This window comes from Melospiza georgiana, chromosome 22 (genome assembly GCF_028018845.1).
Source record: "Melospiza georgiana isolate bMelGeo1 chromosome 22, bMelGeo1.pri, whole genome shotgun sequence".
Classification (NCBI taxonomy): Eukaryota; Metazoa; Chordata; class Aves; order Passeriformes; family Passerellidae; genus Melospiza; species Melospiza georgiana.
Window position 1 is genome coordinate 10,915,100 of NC_080451.1, and position 18,254 is coordinate 10,933,353.

General features: G+C 58.3%; 1 protein-coding gene across 1 annotated transcript; it reads left to right on the forward strand.

The window, feature by feature from the left end:
- Positions 1-1,516: 1,516 nt before the first annotated feature.
- Positions 1,517-18,252, forward strand: PLEKHN1 (pleckstrin homology domain containing N1). Its single transcript, XM_058039167.1, has 15 exons — positions 1,517-1,596; positions 2,745-2,844; positions 5,425-5,571; positions 6,200-6,280; positions 6,452-6,539; positions 7,986-8,110; positions 8,631-8,765; positions 9,201-9,281; positions 11,369-11,438; positions 11,909-12,066; positions 12,953-13,147; positions 14,393-14,644; positions 16,339-16,524; positions 16,747-16,795; positions 18,092-18,252. Exons 1-15 carry the CDS (start codon positions 1,517-1,519, stop codon positions 18,250-18,252), a joined length of 1,908 nt encoding a protein of 635 aa, XP_057895150.1.
- The last annotated feature ends 2 nt before the right edge of the window (positions 18,253-18,254 follow it).

Consider the following 18,254-nt stretch of genomic DNA (forward strand, 5'->3'; position numbering starts at 1 on the left):
GTGAATTCTCTCTCTATTTTGATCCAGAGCATTCATTTTGTGTTCACTTCTCAGCAGCCACCTGAAAATAAAAAGGGTTTCTCATTTCTTATGGCTGTAACTCCTGGGGGGTTTTTCCAGCACAGAAATATTGAGTCTGCATTTACCTTTTGTCATTAACTTCTTGTTTTTACTGTTTATATTTCCATGCAGTGAGGCACTCACGGCACAGTCAGAAACCTTCAGTTTGCTTCCTTTTAAAGCATTTATTCTTTTTTTTTTCTGCTCATGCACATCTTCTTTTGCTCTTTGCTCCCTTGATCCATTTCACACCACTCCTAGATTTTGGTTCATGTCCCGTTTGATATTTTTCCCCGTTTATTTTTATATCTTTAACCCAGCTGGGAAGGGGGAACCCTTTGGAACCCTTCAACCCCGGGGATTTTTGTTAATGCTTAAACAGCAACGACCAACTTTATCTCACTGCATCCTTATCTCCGCCGGTGCGGCGGCCAAATTCCATTTGGGAAAACTTGGGAAAACGCTCTGGGATGGGATTGTCGGCCGGATTCCTTGGGGGAAAAAGCTCTAGGATGGGGTTTCTGGGCCGAGTTCCATTTGGGAGAACCCTCCAGGATGGGTTAATCAGCCGAATTCCTTTTGGGAAAAAGTTCCAGGATGGGGTTTCTGGGCTGAATTCCTTTTGGGAAGACGCTCCGGGCTGGGTTTCTGAGCTGAATTCCTTTTGGTGCTCCAGGATGGATTTATAGGCAGAATTCCTTTTGGGAGAACGCTCTAGGATGGGTTTATCGGCCGAATTTCTTTTGGGAAAAAGTTCCGGGACGGGTTTCTGTGCCGGATTCCTTTTGGGAGAACGCTCCGGGATGGATTTCTGGGCAGAATTCCTTTGGGAGAACGCTCTGGGATGGATTTCTGGGCAGAATTCCTTTGGGAGAACGCTCTGGGATGGATTTACCAGCAGAATTCCATTTGGGAGAACGCTCCGGGATGGATTTACCAGCCGAATTCCATTTGGGAGAAGGCTCCGGGCCGGGTTTCCGTGCCGGATTCCCTCCGGCGCTCCGGGCTGGGTTTGCGGGCGGCCCCAGCCCCGTTCCGCCGGTGCTCGGGGTGGATTCCCAGGCGCGGCGCAGGTACCGGGCCCGCCCCTGCCAGCCCCGGGGCGGGAGCGAGGGCAGGACCGAGGGCCAGGAGCGGCTGCGGGTGCGCTCGCACTCGCTCGGGCACCGGCGGGCGCGGAGCGGCGGGCGCGGAGCAGCGATCCCGCACTGATCCCGCACCAGCGATCCCGCACCAGCGATCCCGCCCCAGCCATCCCGCCCCAGCGATCCCGCCCCAGCGATCCCGCCCCAGCGATCCTGCACCGCTCCTGCACTGATCCCACAGTGATCCCGCCCCAGCGATCCCGCACCGCTCCCCTATCCCGCACCGCTCCCACACTGATCCCACAGTGATCCCGCACCGCTCCCGCACTGATCTCACACCGATCCCGCACCGACCCCGCACCGCTCCCGGCATGGGGAACATCGCCTGTGTCCCGCAGGCTCCCGGCGGCTTCAGGAGCTCCTTCCGAAGGAAACCCTCGCTGAAAAAGGAGTGAGTAACCCCGCCGGCTCTGGGGTGTGGGATCTCCTGCGCGATCTCCCCGGCGGGCATTTCCTATTCCCGGTGGGTTTGGGGGCGCCGGGCACTGCCAGAGCCGGGATGGGCTCGCCCCGAGTGCCCGGGATGGAATCCACGGGGGAAGCGCCGCTGGGTTCGTTTCTGTTTGGGTAATTGAGCTTCCCCCGCGGGACCGGCTGCGGAACACCCGATATTCCCTTGTTTTCACTCGGGAGAGCTCTTATTCACACTTGTGGGAAAACAACATTCCCGCTGCTCGGGCTTTAGGGAGAAAGCCCCAAATCCCAGCACCCGCTGCAGGACTTGTGTTTGTGAACCCAAAGGGGGAGCAGCAGAAAACGTCTGTGAAACCCTCTGGGGATTTGGGTGGCCACACTCAGGTACGTGGCTGTCCCAAAATAGGGACAGGCAGGGAATGCTCTGCAGCTTCCCAGCTTTCCACTGCTCCCATCAGCACGGCCAGAGCTGGAGAGGAGCCCTGGAGGGAACCAGAGGATTCCTCGTGAACCTGTCTGTGTTGGGTTCAGGGTCAGGGCTGTGCCAAAAACCCCTAAACTCTGCCAGGCTGTGCCGAAAACACCCAAAGTCTGCCAGGCTGGGGGGTTTCTAATGGAAGGGAGACCCTGAACTGTCCCCTGTGCTGCCAGAAATGAGGGAAAATCCTGGAGGGGCCTGAGGAGCTCCTGCGGGGTAAAAGAGAGGGGATTTCTTGGGGGATTTGGGGTAAAAGAGAGGGGATCCATCGGGGTATTTGGGGGTCTCACACCAGGGCCCTGTGTGGAGCAGCCAAGCCCCAGAGCCCCTCCTGTCCCACTGACTCCCAGCTCCCCACGCCCATGGGGATTATCCTGGGTCTCTGCTGCAATCTGAGGAAGTCCCAGCCGGTGATTTGGCTGAGCAAAGACCTGTGAAAAAGCAGAGAAGGAAAAAGCTCAACGAGTGTGGCAAAGTCCCTTTTCAGCTCTCCCAGGCTTTGTCATCCCTGGGATGACTCGAAAGCCCGTGACACATTGCATGCTTGTCGTCCTGGCTTCCTTATTTCAGGGCAGGATTCACCGTGCCTCAGCCTGGACCTGTGTTTCCATGTGTGTTTAAGGTTTTTTTCCCCTTTTTCCCTGCAGACAAAACGGCAAGAAAAAGCTGCCCGGCTTCTTCGGGCTCGATGGAGGCCAGGAGCGGGACACGAGCACGGACAAAATCCTGCAGTACATCCCAGCCAAGGCAAGGATGTCCAGCACCTCCAACCCCCCCCCTGCCGCTCCAGGGCTTCATCCCCACCCTCCCCAAGCACAGAATTCGGGGGGGACGCTGGGTTTGGGTCTGGGGGCTGCAGCAGCACCTTGGTCCCATTGAGACCCCTGGGAAGGGATGCGCCCTCTGTGCAGGTGTTGAGGGGACCTGGCTCAGCCAGGGGTGCTGTGGGGACGTGGGGACGTGGGGACATCTCCCCCACACCTTTCCTGGGGGATCCTTTGTTCCTGGGTTGCCAGGGAGGGAAAGGAGAAGGCTGGGAGGGAAGGGAGAAGGCTGGAAGGGAATGAGAAGGTTGGGAGGGAAGGAGAAGGCTGGGAGGGAAGGAGAAGGCTGGGAGGGAAGGAGAAGGTTGGGAGGGAATGAGAAGGTTGGGAGGGAAGGGAGAAGGTTGGAAGGGAATGAGAAGGTTGGGAGGGAAGGAGAAGGCTGGGAGGGAAGGAGAAGGCTGGGAGGGAAGGAGAAGGCTGGGAGGGAAGGAGAAGGTTGGGAGGGAATGAGAAGGTTGGGAGGGAAAGGAGAAGGCTGGGAGGGAAGGGAGAAGGTTGGGAGGGAAGGAGAAGGTTGGGAGGGAAAGGAGAAGGCTGGGAGGGAAGGAGAAGGTTGGGAGGGAAGGAGAAGGCTGGGAGGGAAAGGAGAAGGCTGGGAGGGAAGGAGAAGGCTGGGAGGGAAGGGAGAAGGCTGGGAGGGAAGGAGAAGGCTGGGAGGGAGGGGAGAAGCTGAACGAGCTTTGGCAGGTGGGATGATTCATTCCCACGGAGCAGGAGCGGATTAGCAGGAGCCTGGGAAGGGAATCAGGAAGGGCAGGGCTGCCCCGGGCACGGCCCAGCCTTGTGGCCTCATGGCCCCGTTCCCAGCCCTGCTGGGGAGGGCACAGGGGGAGCCAGCAGCCCCCGAGGGCTCCGTGGGTCCTGCTGGGTGGGCCGGGGCTGTGGGAGGAGTTTTGGGAGCTTTTGGGATGTGGGGAATGGGAAACTGAGGCACAGCCGCAGTGCCAGGCAGAGGGAATTGCGGGGAATCAGGTGGGTCCAGAGGGATCAGGCAGCAAAAACCACCCTGGATTCCACCCTGGGGAGGCAGGGTGAGCTGTCAGAGGCAGTGGGTGCTGGGGAAGGGATGCTGGCAGAGGTCACTGGGAGATGCCCATCTGGGAGCCCAGGGAGTGTGGGATGGAGCTCATCCTTTACCCTCACCTGGGGCGCAGGGGATGCCAACCCTGGGCTCAGCCACGAGCTGCCTGTGTGCCCTGCAGGGTGCCTGGGCTCTGCCCCTCTCCCTGCTGCATTTTTGGCAGCTGCAGGGCCGGCTCGGAGCAGAGCTGCCAGCACAGGCCACCCTCACGGGTGATGGCATCGCCACTGCTGCCCGCCTGGGACGGGCACAGGTGACATCCCTGCACCTCCTGATCCCCCCAGCAGCCCCTGCCCTGATCCCAGAGCTCCCAGTGCCCCAGGGGCTGCTCCTTTTGGTGTTTTGAGCCGCTCGTTTGGTGTTTTGAGCCGCTCGTTTGGTGTTTTTCCCAGGGAACAGCAGCCCCGGGGCTCCTGCTGCGGGCTGAGCTCTTCCTGCGCTGCTGCTGCTGCTGCTGATTCAGGGGCCGGAGCAGTTAATGAGTGACTGGTTCTACCTGTAGGATGGGGTGGAACATGTCAGGGCACCGGCGGCTGGGGAGGGTCCCAGAGGGAGGGACGGTGCCGGGCCCCCTTGGCTGAGGCATCCCCATGGTTTTGGGGCAGATTTCAGGGCTGTGACCCCGGTTTTCCACAGCTCCTGTGCTCTGCCATCACCTCCATCCCCTCAGGCCCTCCCTGCCACCCCTCCCAGGCTTTTTGGGTGAGGGAAATGTCCCATTTGCTCCTTGCCACGCCAGGGGCTGTGCAGGCCCTGCCTCTCCCTCCTCTGGGAGCTGTTTCCCGCTGTGCTGCTGCATTCCCAGCTCCCACACTGCTGTTTCCTCTCAGCCTTGTTCGTTCCTGGGAAATTTGGCCGCCCCATCCCCAGCAGCTGTGGCTTGTGCTGCTCCTTATCTCCGTGCCCATGATTTTATCACTTCACCCTCTCCCCACTCCCAGGTGCTGCCGGTGCCCTTATCCTGTGTTTTGTTATTGCTGCACCCGTGACCAGCTGCTCTTTGCTCTGCATTTGTGACACAAATTCCATTTTTCTTTGCCCTGCGCTTGTGACACAAACGCACCATTTTTCCTACTCTGAGCTGCCCCAGTGAGACTTTTACTGTTCCCTCAATTCTGTCCCATACCTGGGAAGCTGGAGGGAGGATTTCAGCAGGAAAGGGTTAATTCATGTCCTAACAACAGCAACCCCGATTCAGCCAGGCCCTGGAAGGGAAATGTGCCTGTGCCCCCCTCTTTTCCCGCCCAGGAGCCCCAGCTTTAGGTCAGGATCTCCTCACGGGCCCCCAGCACGTTGGCAAGGAGACCCAACAACAAACAGCCCGTGCTGGGCCCCTGTCCCAGGAATCCTGCTGGGAAGATGTTCTGGAATGCCCCTTCCAGCGGCCCTGACCCGCTCTTCCCCGTGTCCTCGGCACAGATCCTCCAGAAGCAGGAGGACCAGAAGGAGAACCTGGACCAGAGGCTGCCCAGCCTGTTCAAGAGGGGCCGGAGGAAAATGGTTGTCAGGGATTTGGGCAAAATGATCTATTACTCCAAGGCCAAGCTGAAGTTCCAGCACTGCCAGGTGAGGCCGAGGCGCCTCTTTGTGGGGCTCGCTGTGCCCAGGCATGGGGGAGAAACTGGGAAGGGAGGGGAAACTGTGGGAAATGGGAGCGTGGAGAATTCCCTGGGCACTGCCATGTGGGCACCGGGGGCACTTCCATCAGCACAGGTTGTCCTGAATAACCCCAAAGGTGTCCTGAATAACCCCAAACATGTCCTGAGATACCCCAAAGGTGTCCTGAGATACCCCAAAGGTGTCCTGAGATAACCCCAAAGGTGTCCTGAGATACCCCAAAGGTGTCCTGAATAACCCCAAAGGTGTCCTGAGATAACCCCAAAGGTGTCCTGAATAACCACAAAGGTGTCCTGAGATATCCCAAAGGTGTCCTGAGATATCCCAAAGGTGTCCTGAATAACCCCAAAGGTGTCCTGAGATATCCCAAAGGTGTCCTGAGATACCCCAAAGGTGTCCTGAGATACCCCAAAGGTGTCCTGAATAACCCCAAAGGTTTCCTGAGATATCCCAAAGGTGTCCTGAGATGCCCCAAAGGTGTCCTGAATAAGCCCAAAGGTGTCCTGAGGTACCCTGAAGGTTTCCTGAGATAACTCCAGAGGTTTCCTGGTCTAACCCCAAGGTGTCCCTTCTGCAGGAGGTCCACAGCTGCTTCCTGGAGCTGTTCCAGTCCCACCTGTACTTCCAGTCCTCGGGTCCCAACGGCCTCACCTACCAGGTAGGGCTCACCTGGGCCAGCGGGGCTCTGTGGCCACGCTGGGGGAGCCGGGCACACAAACCTCTTCTGCTGAGGTTTGGAATGGAGAGAGAAGAAACCTGTGGGACATTGGGGTGTTCCTCAGCGTGCTGCAGGACGGAGCCCCAGGTAACCCCTGCTCTCCTTCCCCAGGAGCTGCTGCCTCTGAAGGAGCTGCAGGTGCAGGAGCTGGGGGCTGAGCAGGGCCCAGGGCAGCAGGACCATGCTCTGCACATCTCAGGTGGGTTTAATTTGTATTTGTAATTGGTGTGAGGAGCTGGGTGCCCAGGGAATGCCCCGAGAGCAGCATCAGCAGGGAAACCAAGGGAGGAGGAAGCAGGAGAGCCCCAGAGCTCCAGAGCCACGTGGATTTGGTGCTCCACACCAAATTGCTGTCATGGGTTTGGAGTCACTCGGTGCCCCCATTCCCCAGCTCAGCTCTGCTCACCCTGCACTTCCTGCAAGCCAGACACACTTCAAAGGCTCAGCGAAACCTTGTTTGTAAATAATGCAGGAACTGGGGCACTAAAGATACCAGAGAAGGGCAAAGTCCCCCCCGTTTATCCGGGCTTATCTGGGCACCTCCAGGTCCCACAGAGGCAGGTCCTTGTGAGCCTGCAGCAGGCAGGGCTGGATACGGGCTCGGAGGTAAATTATTAATCACAACATCCAGCCTGCATCCTGCCAGGGTGGTTATTGCCCCGAGCAGCAGCACAGGTGTGGGAGCTGCGCTCGTGCCCTGGCACCAGTGGGAGCTGCAAGCTGAAATCAGCGACTGCAGGGCTGTCCCCGCCTCGCAAGGGAATGTCTGGAGTCACCCTCAGCTGGGCTGGCACGGGTTGGGTTCGGGAGGCAATGAATAAACCAGCAGTGCCAGAAAGGTGCTGGTGTTCCACATCTGGAGAGCCAGGGTGACACACAGGGAGATAACACAGGGGGAGCAGCACCTGGGACAGTCCCTGCCCACACAGAGCCGTGCCACAAACTGCTGGGGATGGAGGGATGGGGGGATGGATGGATGGATGGATGATGGATAGAATCTATGGATGGATGGATGGATGGATGGATGGATGGATGGATGATGGATAGAATCTACGGATGGATGGATGGATGGATGGATGGATGGATGGATGGATGATGGATAGAATCTATGGATGGATGGATGGATGGATGGATGGATGGATGGATGGATGGATGGATGGATGGATGGATGGATGGAATCTATGGATGGATGATGGATAGAATCTATGGATGGATGGATGGATGGATGGATGGATGGATGGATGGATGGATGGATGGGGATCCATGGATGGATGGATGGATGGATGGATGGATGGATGGATGGATGGGGATCCATGGATGGATGGATGATGGATGGATGGATGGGGATCCATGGATGGATGGATGGATGGATGGATGGATAGATAGAATCTATGGATGGATGGATGGATGGGGATCCATGGATGGATGGATGGATGGATGGATGGATGGATAGAATCTATGGATGGATGGATGGAGTGACTGGTGCAGGCTCCATCTCCCAGTGTGCCAGCCGTGCCATGGGGGCTGGAGGGGTGGCAGCAGAGCCCTGGTGTCCCCACCCCCCAAGGAGGGCTGGGCACTGTGCCAGCTGCTCCCGATGGCTGCCATCCCTGCCCTCTGCTCAGCGCGGCTCTCCCGCCCCCAGGGCCCCTGCTGAACCCGCTGGTGGTGTTCTGCCAGTCCAAGGCTGAGCTGAAGCAGTGGCTGTACCACCTGGAGAAGCAGATCCAGCTCTGTGGAGGGAGCCTGGCCCTGCCCCTGCTGTCCCAGGTGGGTGTCCCATGTCCCACTGCTGGCTCCAGCTGGGGCACTGGGGGGGATTCCCTCTGGGGGCTTTCCTGGGGAAAACAGGCTACAAAAGGAGCTTGCAGGAGGGGTCTGAGAGGCACTGTGCTGGGGGGAAGAGCTGCCACCCACGGGTGCCACCAGCAGCACAACCTCTGTGGGGTCACAGCTTGGGTCAGCCTCAGAGAGGCTCTCGTGCTTTTGGTGCCTGTGCAACCACCCAGAGCTTGCAAAACAGCAGCAGGAGGAGGCTGAAGCTTAGAGAGGAATTGTCTCTCCCATCTCTGAGGGTGCTTTAATGCCCTCCCCGTGTCAAACACAAATGTCCCCTTGGAAAGGCATTCCCAGGGATGCTGGCTGTGGAGGGTGCCAATCCGCTCCCAGCTGGCAAACTGCCTCCTGCCCAGATTTACCTGCCCTCTCCTGCTCCTGCCACCCCAAAAAGGGGCCCCCGGGTGGGGCAGGGCTGGCTGAGGGCAGGGGTGCTCCGTGTGGCTGTCCCCAGGGCCCCGGGGACAAGGAGGAGCTGCGCTGGTCCGTGCAGAACCTGCCCGTGCAGGACTGGAGGGGAACCCAGCGGGAATCCCTGGGAGAAATCCTCTGCCTGTCCAAGGTGAAGCTGCAGCACCTGCCCTTCCAGGTAGGACACGGCTCCGGGGGTGGAGGGATCCATGGATGGATGGATGATGGATGGGGGATGGATGGATGGGGGATGGATCCATGGATGGATGGATGATGGATGGATGGATGGATGGATGGATGGATGGATGGATGGATGGATGGATGGATGGATGGATGGATGGAGGGATGATGGATGGATCCATGGATGGATGGATCTGTGGATGGATCCATGGATGGATGGATGGGGGATCCATGGATGGAGTCACTGGTGCAGACTCCATCTCCCACACAGGGAAGCAGCCTGGCCCTTCCCAAATCCATTTCCCAGCTCAGCTCAGCTCAGCTGTTCCCAGAGCCTTGCCCAGGCTGCAGTCAGGGTAACAGAGCCCAGGGCTCTCAGCTCTGAGCCCTGGCTGTTCCAGAGCTCCAGCCCTGTCCCCTTGTGCCTCCCCAGGAGCAGCACGAGCGGCTGCTGGTGCTGTACCCCTCCACGCTGGTGATCGTGTCCGAGGAGCCCGGCGGCCTGTGCTTCAAGGTGAGCTCCCCTCGGAGCCCCCTGCTGCTCCCCGCTGCCCTCCCGAGCTCCTGGCACCCTCCCGAGCCAGCTGGCATGGGGCAGGATCCCTTCCCATGGGAAACACCCTGCTCCGCTCCAGCAGCCCGGGGGAAGAGCTGCCTGCCCAGGGAGGAGGAGGAGGAGGAGGGAGGCTGGGCTGGCAGGGAGCTGCTGCAGACAGCAGCTGGCACAGGGGGCTTTTCCCCCCATCTCCGTGCCACTTTGGAGCTGGGAGCAGCCTGGCAGCAGAGCCGGGGCTGTGGGGAAGGGCACAGAAGGGCAGGAAGGGCACAGGAGGGGAGGGGAGGGAAGGGTTGGCTGCTGCTGGTGCAGTGCTGGCACCGTTCTCCCTCTGCAGGAGCAGAAGGGACAGCAGGGACAGGGAGCGTCCCCGGGGATGCCAGAGCAGCCTCAGTGCTGTGCCTGCCCGTGGGAGCAGTGCTGAATCCTCAGCAAGGACAGGGAGCGTCCCCAGGGATGCCAGAGCAGCCTCAGTGCTGTGCCTGCCCGTGGGAGCAGTGCTGCAGCCTCAGCAAGGACAGGGAGCATCCCAGGGGATGCCAGAGCAGCCTCAGTGCTGTGCCTGCCCGTGGGAGCAGTGCTGCAGCCTCAGCAAGGACAGGGAACATCCCAGGGGATGCCAGAGCATCTGTGCTGTGCCTGCATCTCTGTGCTGTGCCTGCCTGTGGGAGCAGTGCTGTAGCCTCAGCACAGGCAGGCAGAGGCTCTGAGCAGGCAGAATGGCCCTGAACTCACCCAGTGACATCCCCGGTGGCACCTGGGGACACGGCAGAGCGGGAGCAGGGCTGTGCTGGTTAATGGCTGGTGCTGCAGGGCCTCTCTGCCCTGCCCTTCCCTCCCCATGACCCTGTGATCTGCAGCATGGTTTGATGGCTCACCCAGAGCTCTCTGCTCCTCCTGTGCTGGAACAAATGCGCCAGAAGGAGCAGGGCCTGTCTGTGACCCTGGAGCTGCTGCTCTGCTGCATCCCTGAGTCACCGAGCCGGGCACAAACAGCCCTGCAGGGCTGCAGAGCTGCAGGGCTGTGAAATGCACCGTGAACCCCGCAGGGCCCTGCCCCACATCCTGCAGAACGCTCCCATGGTCATCCCTGGGAAGGGCCAGGGGCAGGCAGAGCTCTGCCCATCCCAGAGCATCTCCGGATGGCGTTTTCCACGTCCTGCAGAACATTTCTATTGTCACCCCTGGGGAGAGCATCCCTCAGGAGAGCAGGAGCAGGCAGAGCTCTGCCCATCCCAGAGCAGCTCTGGGCACACCCCAGGCACAGCCAGCTTTTGGGAAAGTGCTGTTTGCGTCTCCTGGGAATGGGGCACCCCGCAAAGGGGCCTGGGCTGGGCTCTCCCATGAGCTCACCTCTTTTGAAACCCTAAACCTGCCCCCGTTCCCTTGCCAGGGATGCTGCCTTCCCACGGTGCTGATTCACCAGCCTGGGACAGGAACCTGCTTTTCCAGAGGCGTGTCGGGGCACGGGAGCTTCCCCTGCCCGCAGCCCTGCTCTGTGAATCCACAGCCACCGCAGGAGCTGCCTGTAGGGCAGGGAAGGGGCTGAGATGGGGCTCAGCCCAATGCTCCGAGGGGAAAAGGCCCTGGGAGAGACGGGAAACAGCGAGGGGGAGATGCTGGGGTAATCTGTGGGATGTTGGTGAGATTCCCGAGGTGGGAATTTATCCAGAGGGTGGCTCAGCACCGGCAGGCAGCAGGGATCTCACTGGGATGTGCAGGAGGAGGCAGGAATCCCACTGGGATGTGCAGGAATCCCACTGGGATGTGAAGGAATCCCACTGGGTTGTGCAGAAGGGAGGAATCTTCTGAGATGTGCAGAAATCCCACTGGGATGTGCAGGAGGCAGCAGGAACCCCACTGGGATGTGCAGAAATCCCACTGGGATGTGCAGGAGGCAGGAACCTCACTGGAATTTGCCCTGTGGGAGCAGAGTTTGGCTGCCCAGGTGCCCCAGAGCTGTGCCCCGTGGCACGGCCGGGAGCTCTGCTGGCTCCCTGATCCCAGCCCTGGTCCCAACCGTGCCCCTGTCTCTGTCTCCGCAGGGAGAGCTGCCCCTCAACGCCATCCAGGTGCTGTTTGAGGAGAACGACAAAAGCTCCTTCCTCATTGAAGGTGGGTGTCTGGCACGGGGCAGGAACCTCACTGGGAAGTGCAGGAGGCGAGGGAACCTCACTGGGATGAGCAGGAATCCCACTGGGATATGCAGGAACCTCACTGGGATGAGCAGGATGGCACAGCCACGGGGGGCTCGGGGCTGTGCCCACCCTCCTGCGGGGCAGCCAGGGAAATTTGGGATGCTCTGTGTCCTGCCAGCAGGGCAGAGCGTTCCCAGCACCTCCAGACCCTGCGGAATGCAGGGCAGGATGGAGCAGGGGGGTTTTTGAGGGGGGAATCAGCAGCGTGGGGATGTTTTTCGGGGATTTTAGAGGGGGGAATCAGCAGCGTGGGGATGTTTTCCGGGGTTTTTGAGGGGGGAATCAGCAGTGGGGATGTTTTCCAGGGATTTTAGAGGGGGGAATCAGCAGCGTGGGGATGTTTTTCGGGGTCCAGCCCGGAAATTGCAGCGTGGGGATGTTTTCCAGGCCGACTGATAAACTCCATCCGGGTGACCTGTGCCAGCTACCAGGACTACCAGGAGTGGCTCTACTGCCTCAACACCGCCCAGTTCCGAAACGCCGACTCCTCCCTGTCGGGCTCCGAGAGCTTCTCGGTGGGCTCAAGGCTGCCACAGCCCAGCCAGGTACGGGATGCTGCAGTTTGGGGTGGGAACCCACCTGTGTGACACTCTGGTGGCTCTGCTCCAAGCTGCCAGCAAGCTGCTGATCCTTGAGGAGCATTGAAATGATTATTTTTATTATTGTTTTCATTTATTTTATTATTATTTTCATTTTATTAATTTCAATTATTTTTGTTATTATTTTCATTTATTTTATTATTTTCATTTATTTAATTTAAATTATTTTATTATTATTTTAATTTATTTTATTCTTATTTTAATTTATTTTATTATTATTTTAATTTTACTATTTTTCTATTGTTTTATTATTTATTTTAAATTATTATAAAATATTTATTTTATATTATTTTACATTATTTAAATTACGAATACAGGGCATTATACAGGGAAAAAAATGACATTGAATTTCCTTCACAAGCAGAGGCTGGGCACGGCCTGTGACTGGCACAAGGACAGGGATGGGTTTTGGACTTCTTCATCCTTGTGGGTCCCTTCCAAGTTGGGATATTCTGTTTCTCCTGCCTGGGCTGTGTCCCCAGGGCTGTGTCCCCAAGGGCTGTGTCCCCAGGTCTGTCCTTGTCCCCAGGGCTGTGTCCCCAGGGCTGTGTCCCCAAGGGCTGTGTCCCCAGGGCTGTGTCCCTAGGTCTGTCCTTGTCCCCAGGGCTGTGTCCCCAGGGCTGTGTCCCCAGGTCTGTCCTTGTCCCCAGGTCTGTCCTTGTCCCCAGGTCTGTCCTTGTCCCCAGGTCTGTGTCCCCAAGGGCTGTGTCCCCAGGTCTGTCCTTGTCCCCAGGGCTGTGCCCCCAGGGCTGTGTCCCTAGGTCTGTCCTTGTCCCCAGGTCTGTCCTTGTCCCCAGGGCTGTGTCCCCAGGTCTGTCCTTGTCCCCTGCAGTTCCCCAGCAGTGTGAGGGGGTCCCTGAGCTCCGATGGCCAGAGCAGCTCCTGGGCGTCCGGGGGCAGAGTGACGGCGCTGACGGCGCTGACCGCGAGCAGCGGCTCCCTGCCCGACGCCCCCTCCTTCCCGCTGAGCCCCGAGGGACGCCCGCTCCAGGAGCCGCTGTCCCCCGGCTACGCCCAGCCTCTGCACGTGAGTGAGCCCCGGACCCGGCCCGGGGTGTCCCTGAGCCCCAGACCCAGCCCGGGGTGTCCCTGAGCCCCAGACCCAGCCCGGGGTGTGCCTGAGCCCCAGACCCAGTGTGGGGTGCCCCTGGGATCCCCTGAGCCCCAAAGCCAGCCCAGGGTGTGCCTGAGCCCCAGACCCAGTGTGGGGTGCCTGTGGGGATCCCCTGGGATGGGGCTATTCCAGGAGCCGCTGTCCCCCGGCTACGCCCAGCCTCTGCACGTGAGTGGGCCCCGGACCCGGCCCGGGGTGCCTGTGGGGATCCCCTGAGCCCCAGACCCAGCCCGGGGTGCCCCTGAGCCCCAGACCCAGCCCGGGGTGCCTGTGGGGATCCCCTGAGCCCCAGACCCAGCCTGGGGTGTCCCTGGGATCCCCTGAGCCCCAGACCCAGCCCGGGGTGCCCCTGGGATCCCCTGAGCCCCAGACCCAGCCCGGGGTGTCCCTGAGCCCCAGACCCAGCCCGGGGTGCCCCTGAGCCCCAGACCCAGTGTGGGGTGCCTGTGGGGATCCCCTGGGATGGGGCTGCTCCAGGAGCCGCTGTCCCCTGGCTACGCCCAGCCTCTGCATGTGAGTGAGCCCCAGACCCGGCCCGGGGTGCCCCTGAGCCCCAGACCCGGCCCGGGGTGCCCCTGAGCCCCAGACCCAGTGTGGGGTGCCCCTGGGATCCCCTGAGCCCCAGACCCAGCCTGGGGTGTCCCTGAGCCCCAGACCCAGCCCGGAGTGTCCCTGGGGATCCCCTGAGCCCCAAACCCAGCCCGGGGTGCCCCTGAGCCCCAGACCCAGCCCGGGGTGCCCCTGAGCCCCAGACCCAGTGTGGGGTGCCCCTGGGATCCCCTGAGCCCCAGACCCAGCCTGGGGTGTCCCTGAGCCCCAGACCCAGCCCGGGGTGCCCCTGAGCCCCAGACCCAGCCCGGGGTGCCCCTGAGCCCCAGACCCAGCCCGGAGTGTCCCTGGGGATCCCCTGAGCCCCAAACCCAGCCCGGGGTGCCCCTGAGCCCCAGACCCAGCCCGGGGTGCCCCTGAGCCCCAGACCCAGTGTGGGGTGCCCCTGGGATCCCCTGAGCCCCAGACCCAGTGTGGGGTGCCTGTGGGGATCCCCTGAGCCCCAGACCCAGCCCAGGGTGCCCCTGGCATCCCCTGAGCCCCAAAGGCAGCCTGGTGCTGGTGTCCCAGCCGAGCAGAGGCAGCTGCAGCCCCGTGCTGTCCTTGCAGAGCCTGGCCGTGCCCAGCTGGCCCAGCCCAGCGCTGCCCAGGCAGGGGCTGCGCAGGGGGAGCAGCGCCAGGAGCCGCCGGGGCCAGGGCAGCGGGCACGGGGTGCCCAGCCAGGAGCAGGAGCACGAGAGGAGCCTCTGCCGCCTCATCCCCAAACAGCCCAGGGCAGAGCTGCTGTCCCCCGTGTACCAGGAGCCCTACTGCGCACAGGGCACCCAGCAGCACCCCCTGGCACCGCTGGGCACGGGCACGGTGAGGGACGGACCAGATGGGATGGGATGGATGAGTGTGGGGATGGATCGGGATGGATGTGGGGTGGAAATGGAGGTGGGAAGGGGCTCGATGTGGGATCGGGATGGATGTGGGATGGGGGCTGGATGCAGGATGGGGATGAGAATGGGGCTGGGTGGGGATGGAGGTGGGATCAGGAGGATGTAGGATCAGGATGACTGTAAGATGGAGCTGGGACTGGGTGTGGGATGGGGCTGGGTGTGGGATGGAGATGGATGCAGGATCGGGATGGATGTAGGATGGGACTGGGTGTGGGATGGGGCTGGGTGTGGGATGGAGATGGATGCAGGATCGGGATGGATGTAGGATGGGACTGGGCGTGGGATGGGGCTGGGTGTGGGATGGAGATGGATGCAGGATCAGGATGGGTGTGGGATGGGGCTGGGTGTGGGATGGAGATGGATGCAGGATCAGGATGGGTGTAGGATGGGACTGGGTGTGGGATGGGGCTGGGTGTGGGATTGGCATGGATCCTCCTGCCTGGGAAGAGCAAGGTTCACCTGTCCCTGCTGGTGCTGCTGGCAGGGACGGGGCCTGGCAGGTGCTGCAGAGCAGGTGTGCAATCCCTGCCGTGGGAAAAGGGAAAAGGGGCCGTGGGAGGGAGGTTGCAATGCAGATGGAGCAATGCCTCCCTGAGCCCTGGCGTGTGGGCACCCGCTCCTGAGGCAGCCCATGAGTGGGAGGGGATTGCCTCATGGGACACAGCCTCCTCTTCCCAGGGTTTCCCAGCATGTCTCCATCAGTTTTCAGTGTGCTGCCACTTTCCCAACCCCTGGGTGACTGTTCCTGTAGGAATTCCCCTCCCTGGCCCAGCCAGGAGCCAGCCCTGTCCTCCCACAGGGATGAGCAGCACTTGGGACTTTATTTGCAGGGTCATTCCCCACTCCAGCCCCTTGGGGATGAGCTGTGAGGATGAGCAGCACTTGGGACTTTATTTGCAGGGTCATTCCCCACTCCAGCCCCTCTGGGGATGAGCTGTGAGGATGAGCAGCACTTGGGACTTTATTTGCAGGGTCATTCCCCACTCCAGCCCCTTGGGGATGAGCTGTGGGTGCCCTGTCCCGTTTCCATCCTGCCTTGGGGCTGAGCAGACACCAGACAGAGGCAGGGACAGGAATGCGAGCCAGGCTCCCGAAACTGGGGATGAGTCAGAGCCAGAGCTCTGTGGCCACCCCAGAAACCCCAGTGAGATAAGGGAGTGCCTGCAAAGGCCACGTTGCTGTTCCTGAGCATCTGATGGGGAAAGGCTTCCTGAGTCACCCCACCCTGGGGGCACCCCCTTCCCTTCCCTTCCCTGCAGGTCCTTCCTGGCTCCCCCTGCCCTCCTGCACCCCTGAGCTGCTTCCACCCTCCTGCCTGCCCCCCGGCCATGGGGGTGGGATGGGGATGGAGTGGCATGAGCCCCTGTGTCCCACCTGGGCAGCACCAGCAAGCCTTGCTTGGCCTGAGCGTGCTGCCAGCAGGGCTGCGTCTGGGCTGGGCACCACCAGGTGGGCAGCACCAGGTGGGCAATTCCCACTTCTCCACAGCCAGGATCCAATCTGGGGCTGGATCTGGGCTGGGCAGCACCAGGTGGGCATTGGAGGCAGCCCCAGGTGGGCATTTCCCAGCTCTGCACAGCCAGGATCCAACCCCTGTTTCTGGTTCTGTTGCAGCTCCTGCAGTGCCAGGGGCAGCCAGGAGCAGCCCAGGGGGCAGTGCCCGGTGCCCAGCAGCTGTCCCTGGAGCAGTGGCACTGCCAGCCCCTGCCAGGGCCCTGCACGGTGCCCGCCTACAGCACCCCGGGCACCTCACGGCGGCTGCAGCTGCGGGCACCTGCCCAGGGCTCCCACCTGGGGGAGGTGAGCAGGGAACTGCCCTGGGGGTGACGGGGACACTTGGGGGGTGCAGGGGACAAAGCCGGGGTCCCATCTTGCCTGGGGGGGTCCCTGCAGGGCGCTGGGCCCTCTGCTCAGCAGGGATGAGGCCGATGTCCCGCCGGGCAGGGTCCCAGGCTGGCACAGCCGTGCCACCCTCACCAGACTGGCACAGCCACCCTCACCAGGCTGTCCCTCTGTCCCCAGATGTGCTCCCTGCCACAGGAACAGCCGGGCCCTGAGCTGCATCCCCCAGGTGAGCTCCCCATCCTGCCCTGCCTCGCCTGGCACCCCCAACGCTGGCACCTTGGTTAATGAGGATTTTGGAATGTCTCTGTTAACAGACTCTGACTTTTAACAGAGAACAACACCTTTGACATGAGGCCAGAGAGAAAAATTTTAAATTAAATAACGAAACTAAGATATCAAGTATTATTATAAATTTATTTAATAATATAATTTTATTATATATAAATTATATCATTTCTATATTATACCTTTATATATAATTATATCTTTATATACATGACATATATAAATATTATCTATCTAAAAGATAGAAATATTATCTTAATATATATAAAAGAATTATAAATATAAATATTCCTCCCCATTTCCCAGATGGCATCTGCCTCTGCCAGGACTCTGCGTCTCACCACAATAACTGTAATTATATTTTTTATTTGAATGTTTGTTTGTATATATATATATAATTATATGTTATAGGTTATATATTGCATATATATATTTATAATAGTAGAAGTCATATATTTATATATTATTTATTTATATTTATATTTATATTTATATTTATATTTATATTTATATTTATATTTATATTTATATATGAAAATTGTATACATAATTATATATAAACACACAATTATAAATATAGAATCCTGTTCCCCTGCAGATGGCACCTATGTCCTGGCAGATGGCAGCTGCCCCTGCCAAGACTCCACATCCTACCGCAATAATTATAATTATATTATATATTTTTGAATATATATATATATATATATATATATATATATATATATATATGTTGTATCTGACATATAAATATATATATTTATAATAGTAGGAATCATATATTTATTTATTTTATATATATATAAATATATGATTTCTACTATTATAAATATATATATTTATTTATATATATAAAAATATATTATATATATAAATATATATTTATATATATAAATATATATATGATTCCTACTATTATAAATATATATATTTATTTATATATAAAAATATATAATATATATAAATATATATATTGTATTTATATATAAATATATAAATAAATATATGATTCCTACTATTATAAATATATATATTTATATGTAAGATACAACAAATAATTATATATAGACACACAATTGTAACTCCACAATCCCGTCTCCCCGCAGACCCTGCCGATGGCAGCTGCCCCTGCCGGGACTCCACGTCCTACCACAATATTTATAATTATTTTTATATATATAAAAATGAAATATTATCCATAGACACACAATTGTAACTCCGCAATCCCGTCTCCCCGCAGACGGCCCCTATGACCTGGCAGACGCCGCCTGTTCCTGCCGGGACTCCTCGTCCTTCCACGACTACGCGGAGCTGCAGAGCTTCCAGAGCGACCGCAGCTACGACAACCTGTGGGAGGCGGAGGAGGCGCAGCCGGGCGGCCCGCACGTCTTCCAGGTGTGAGG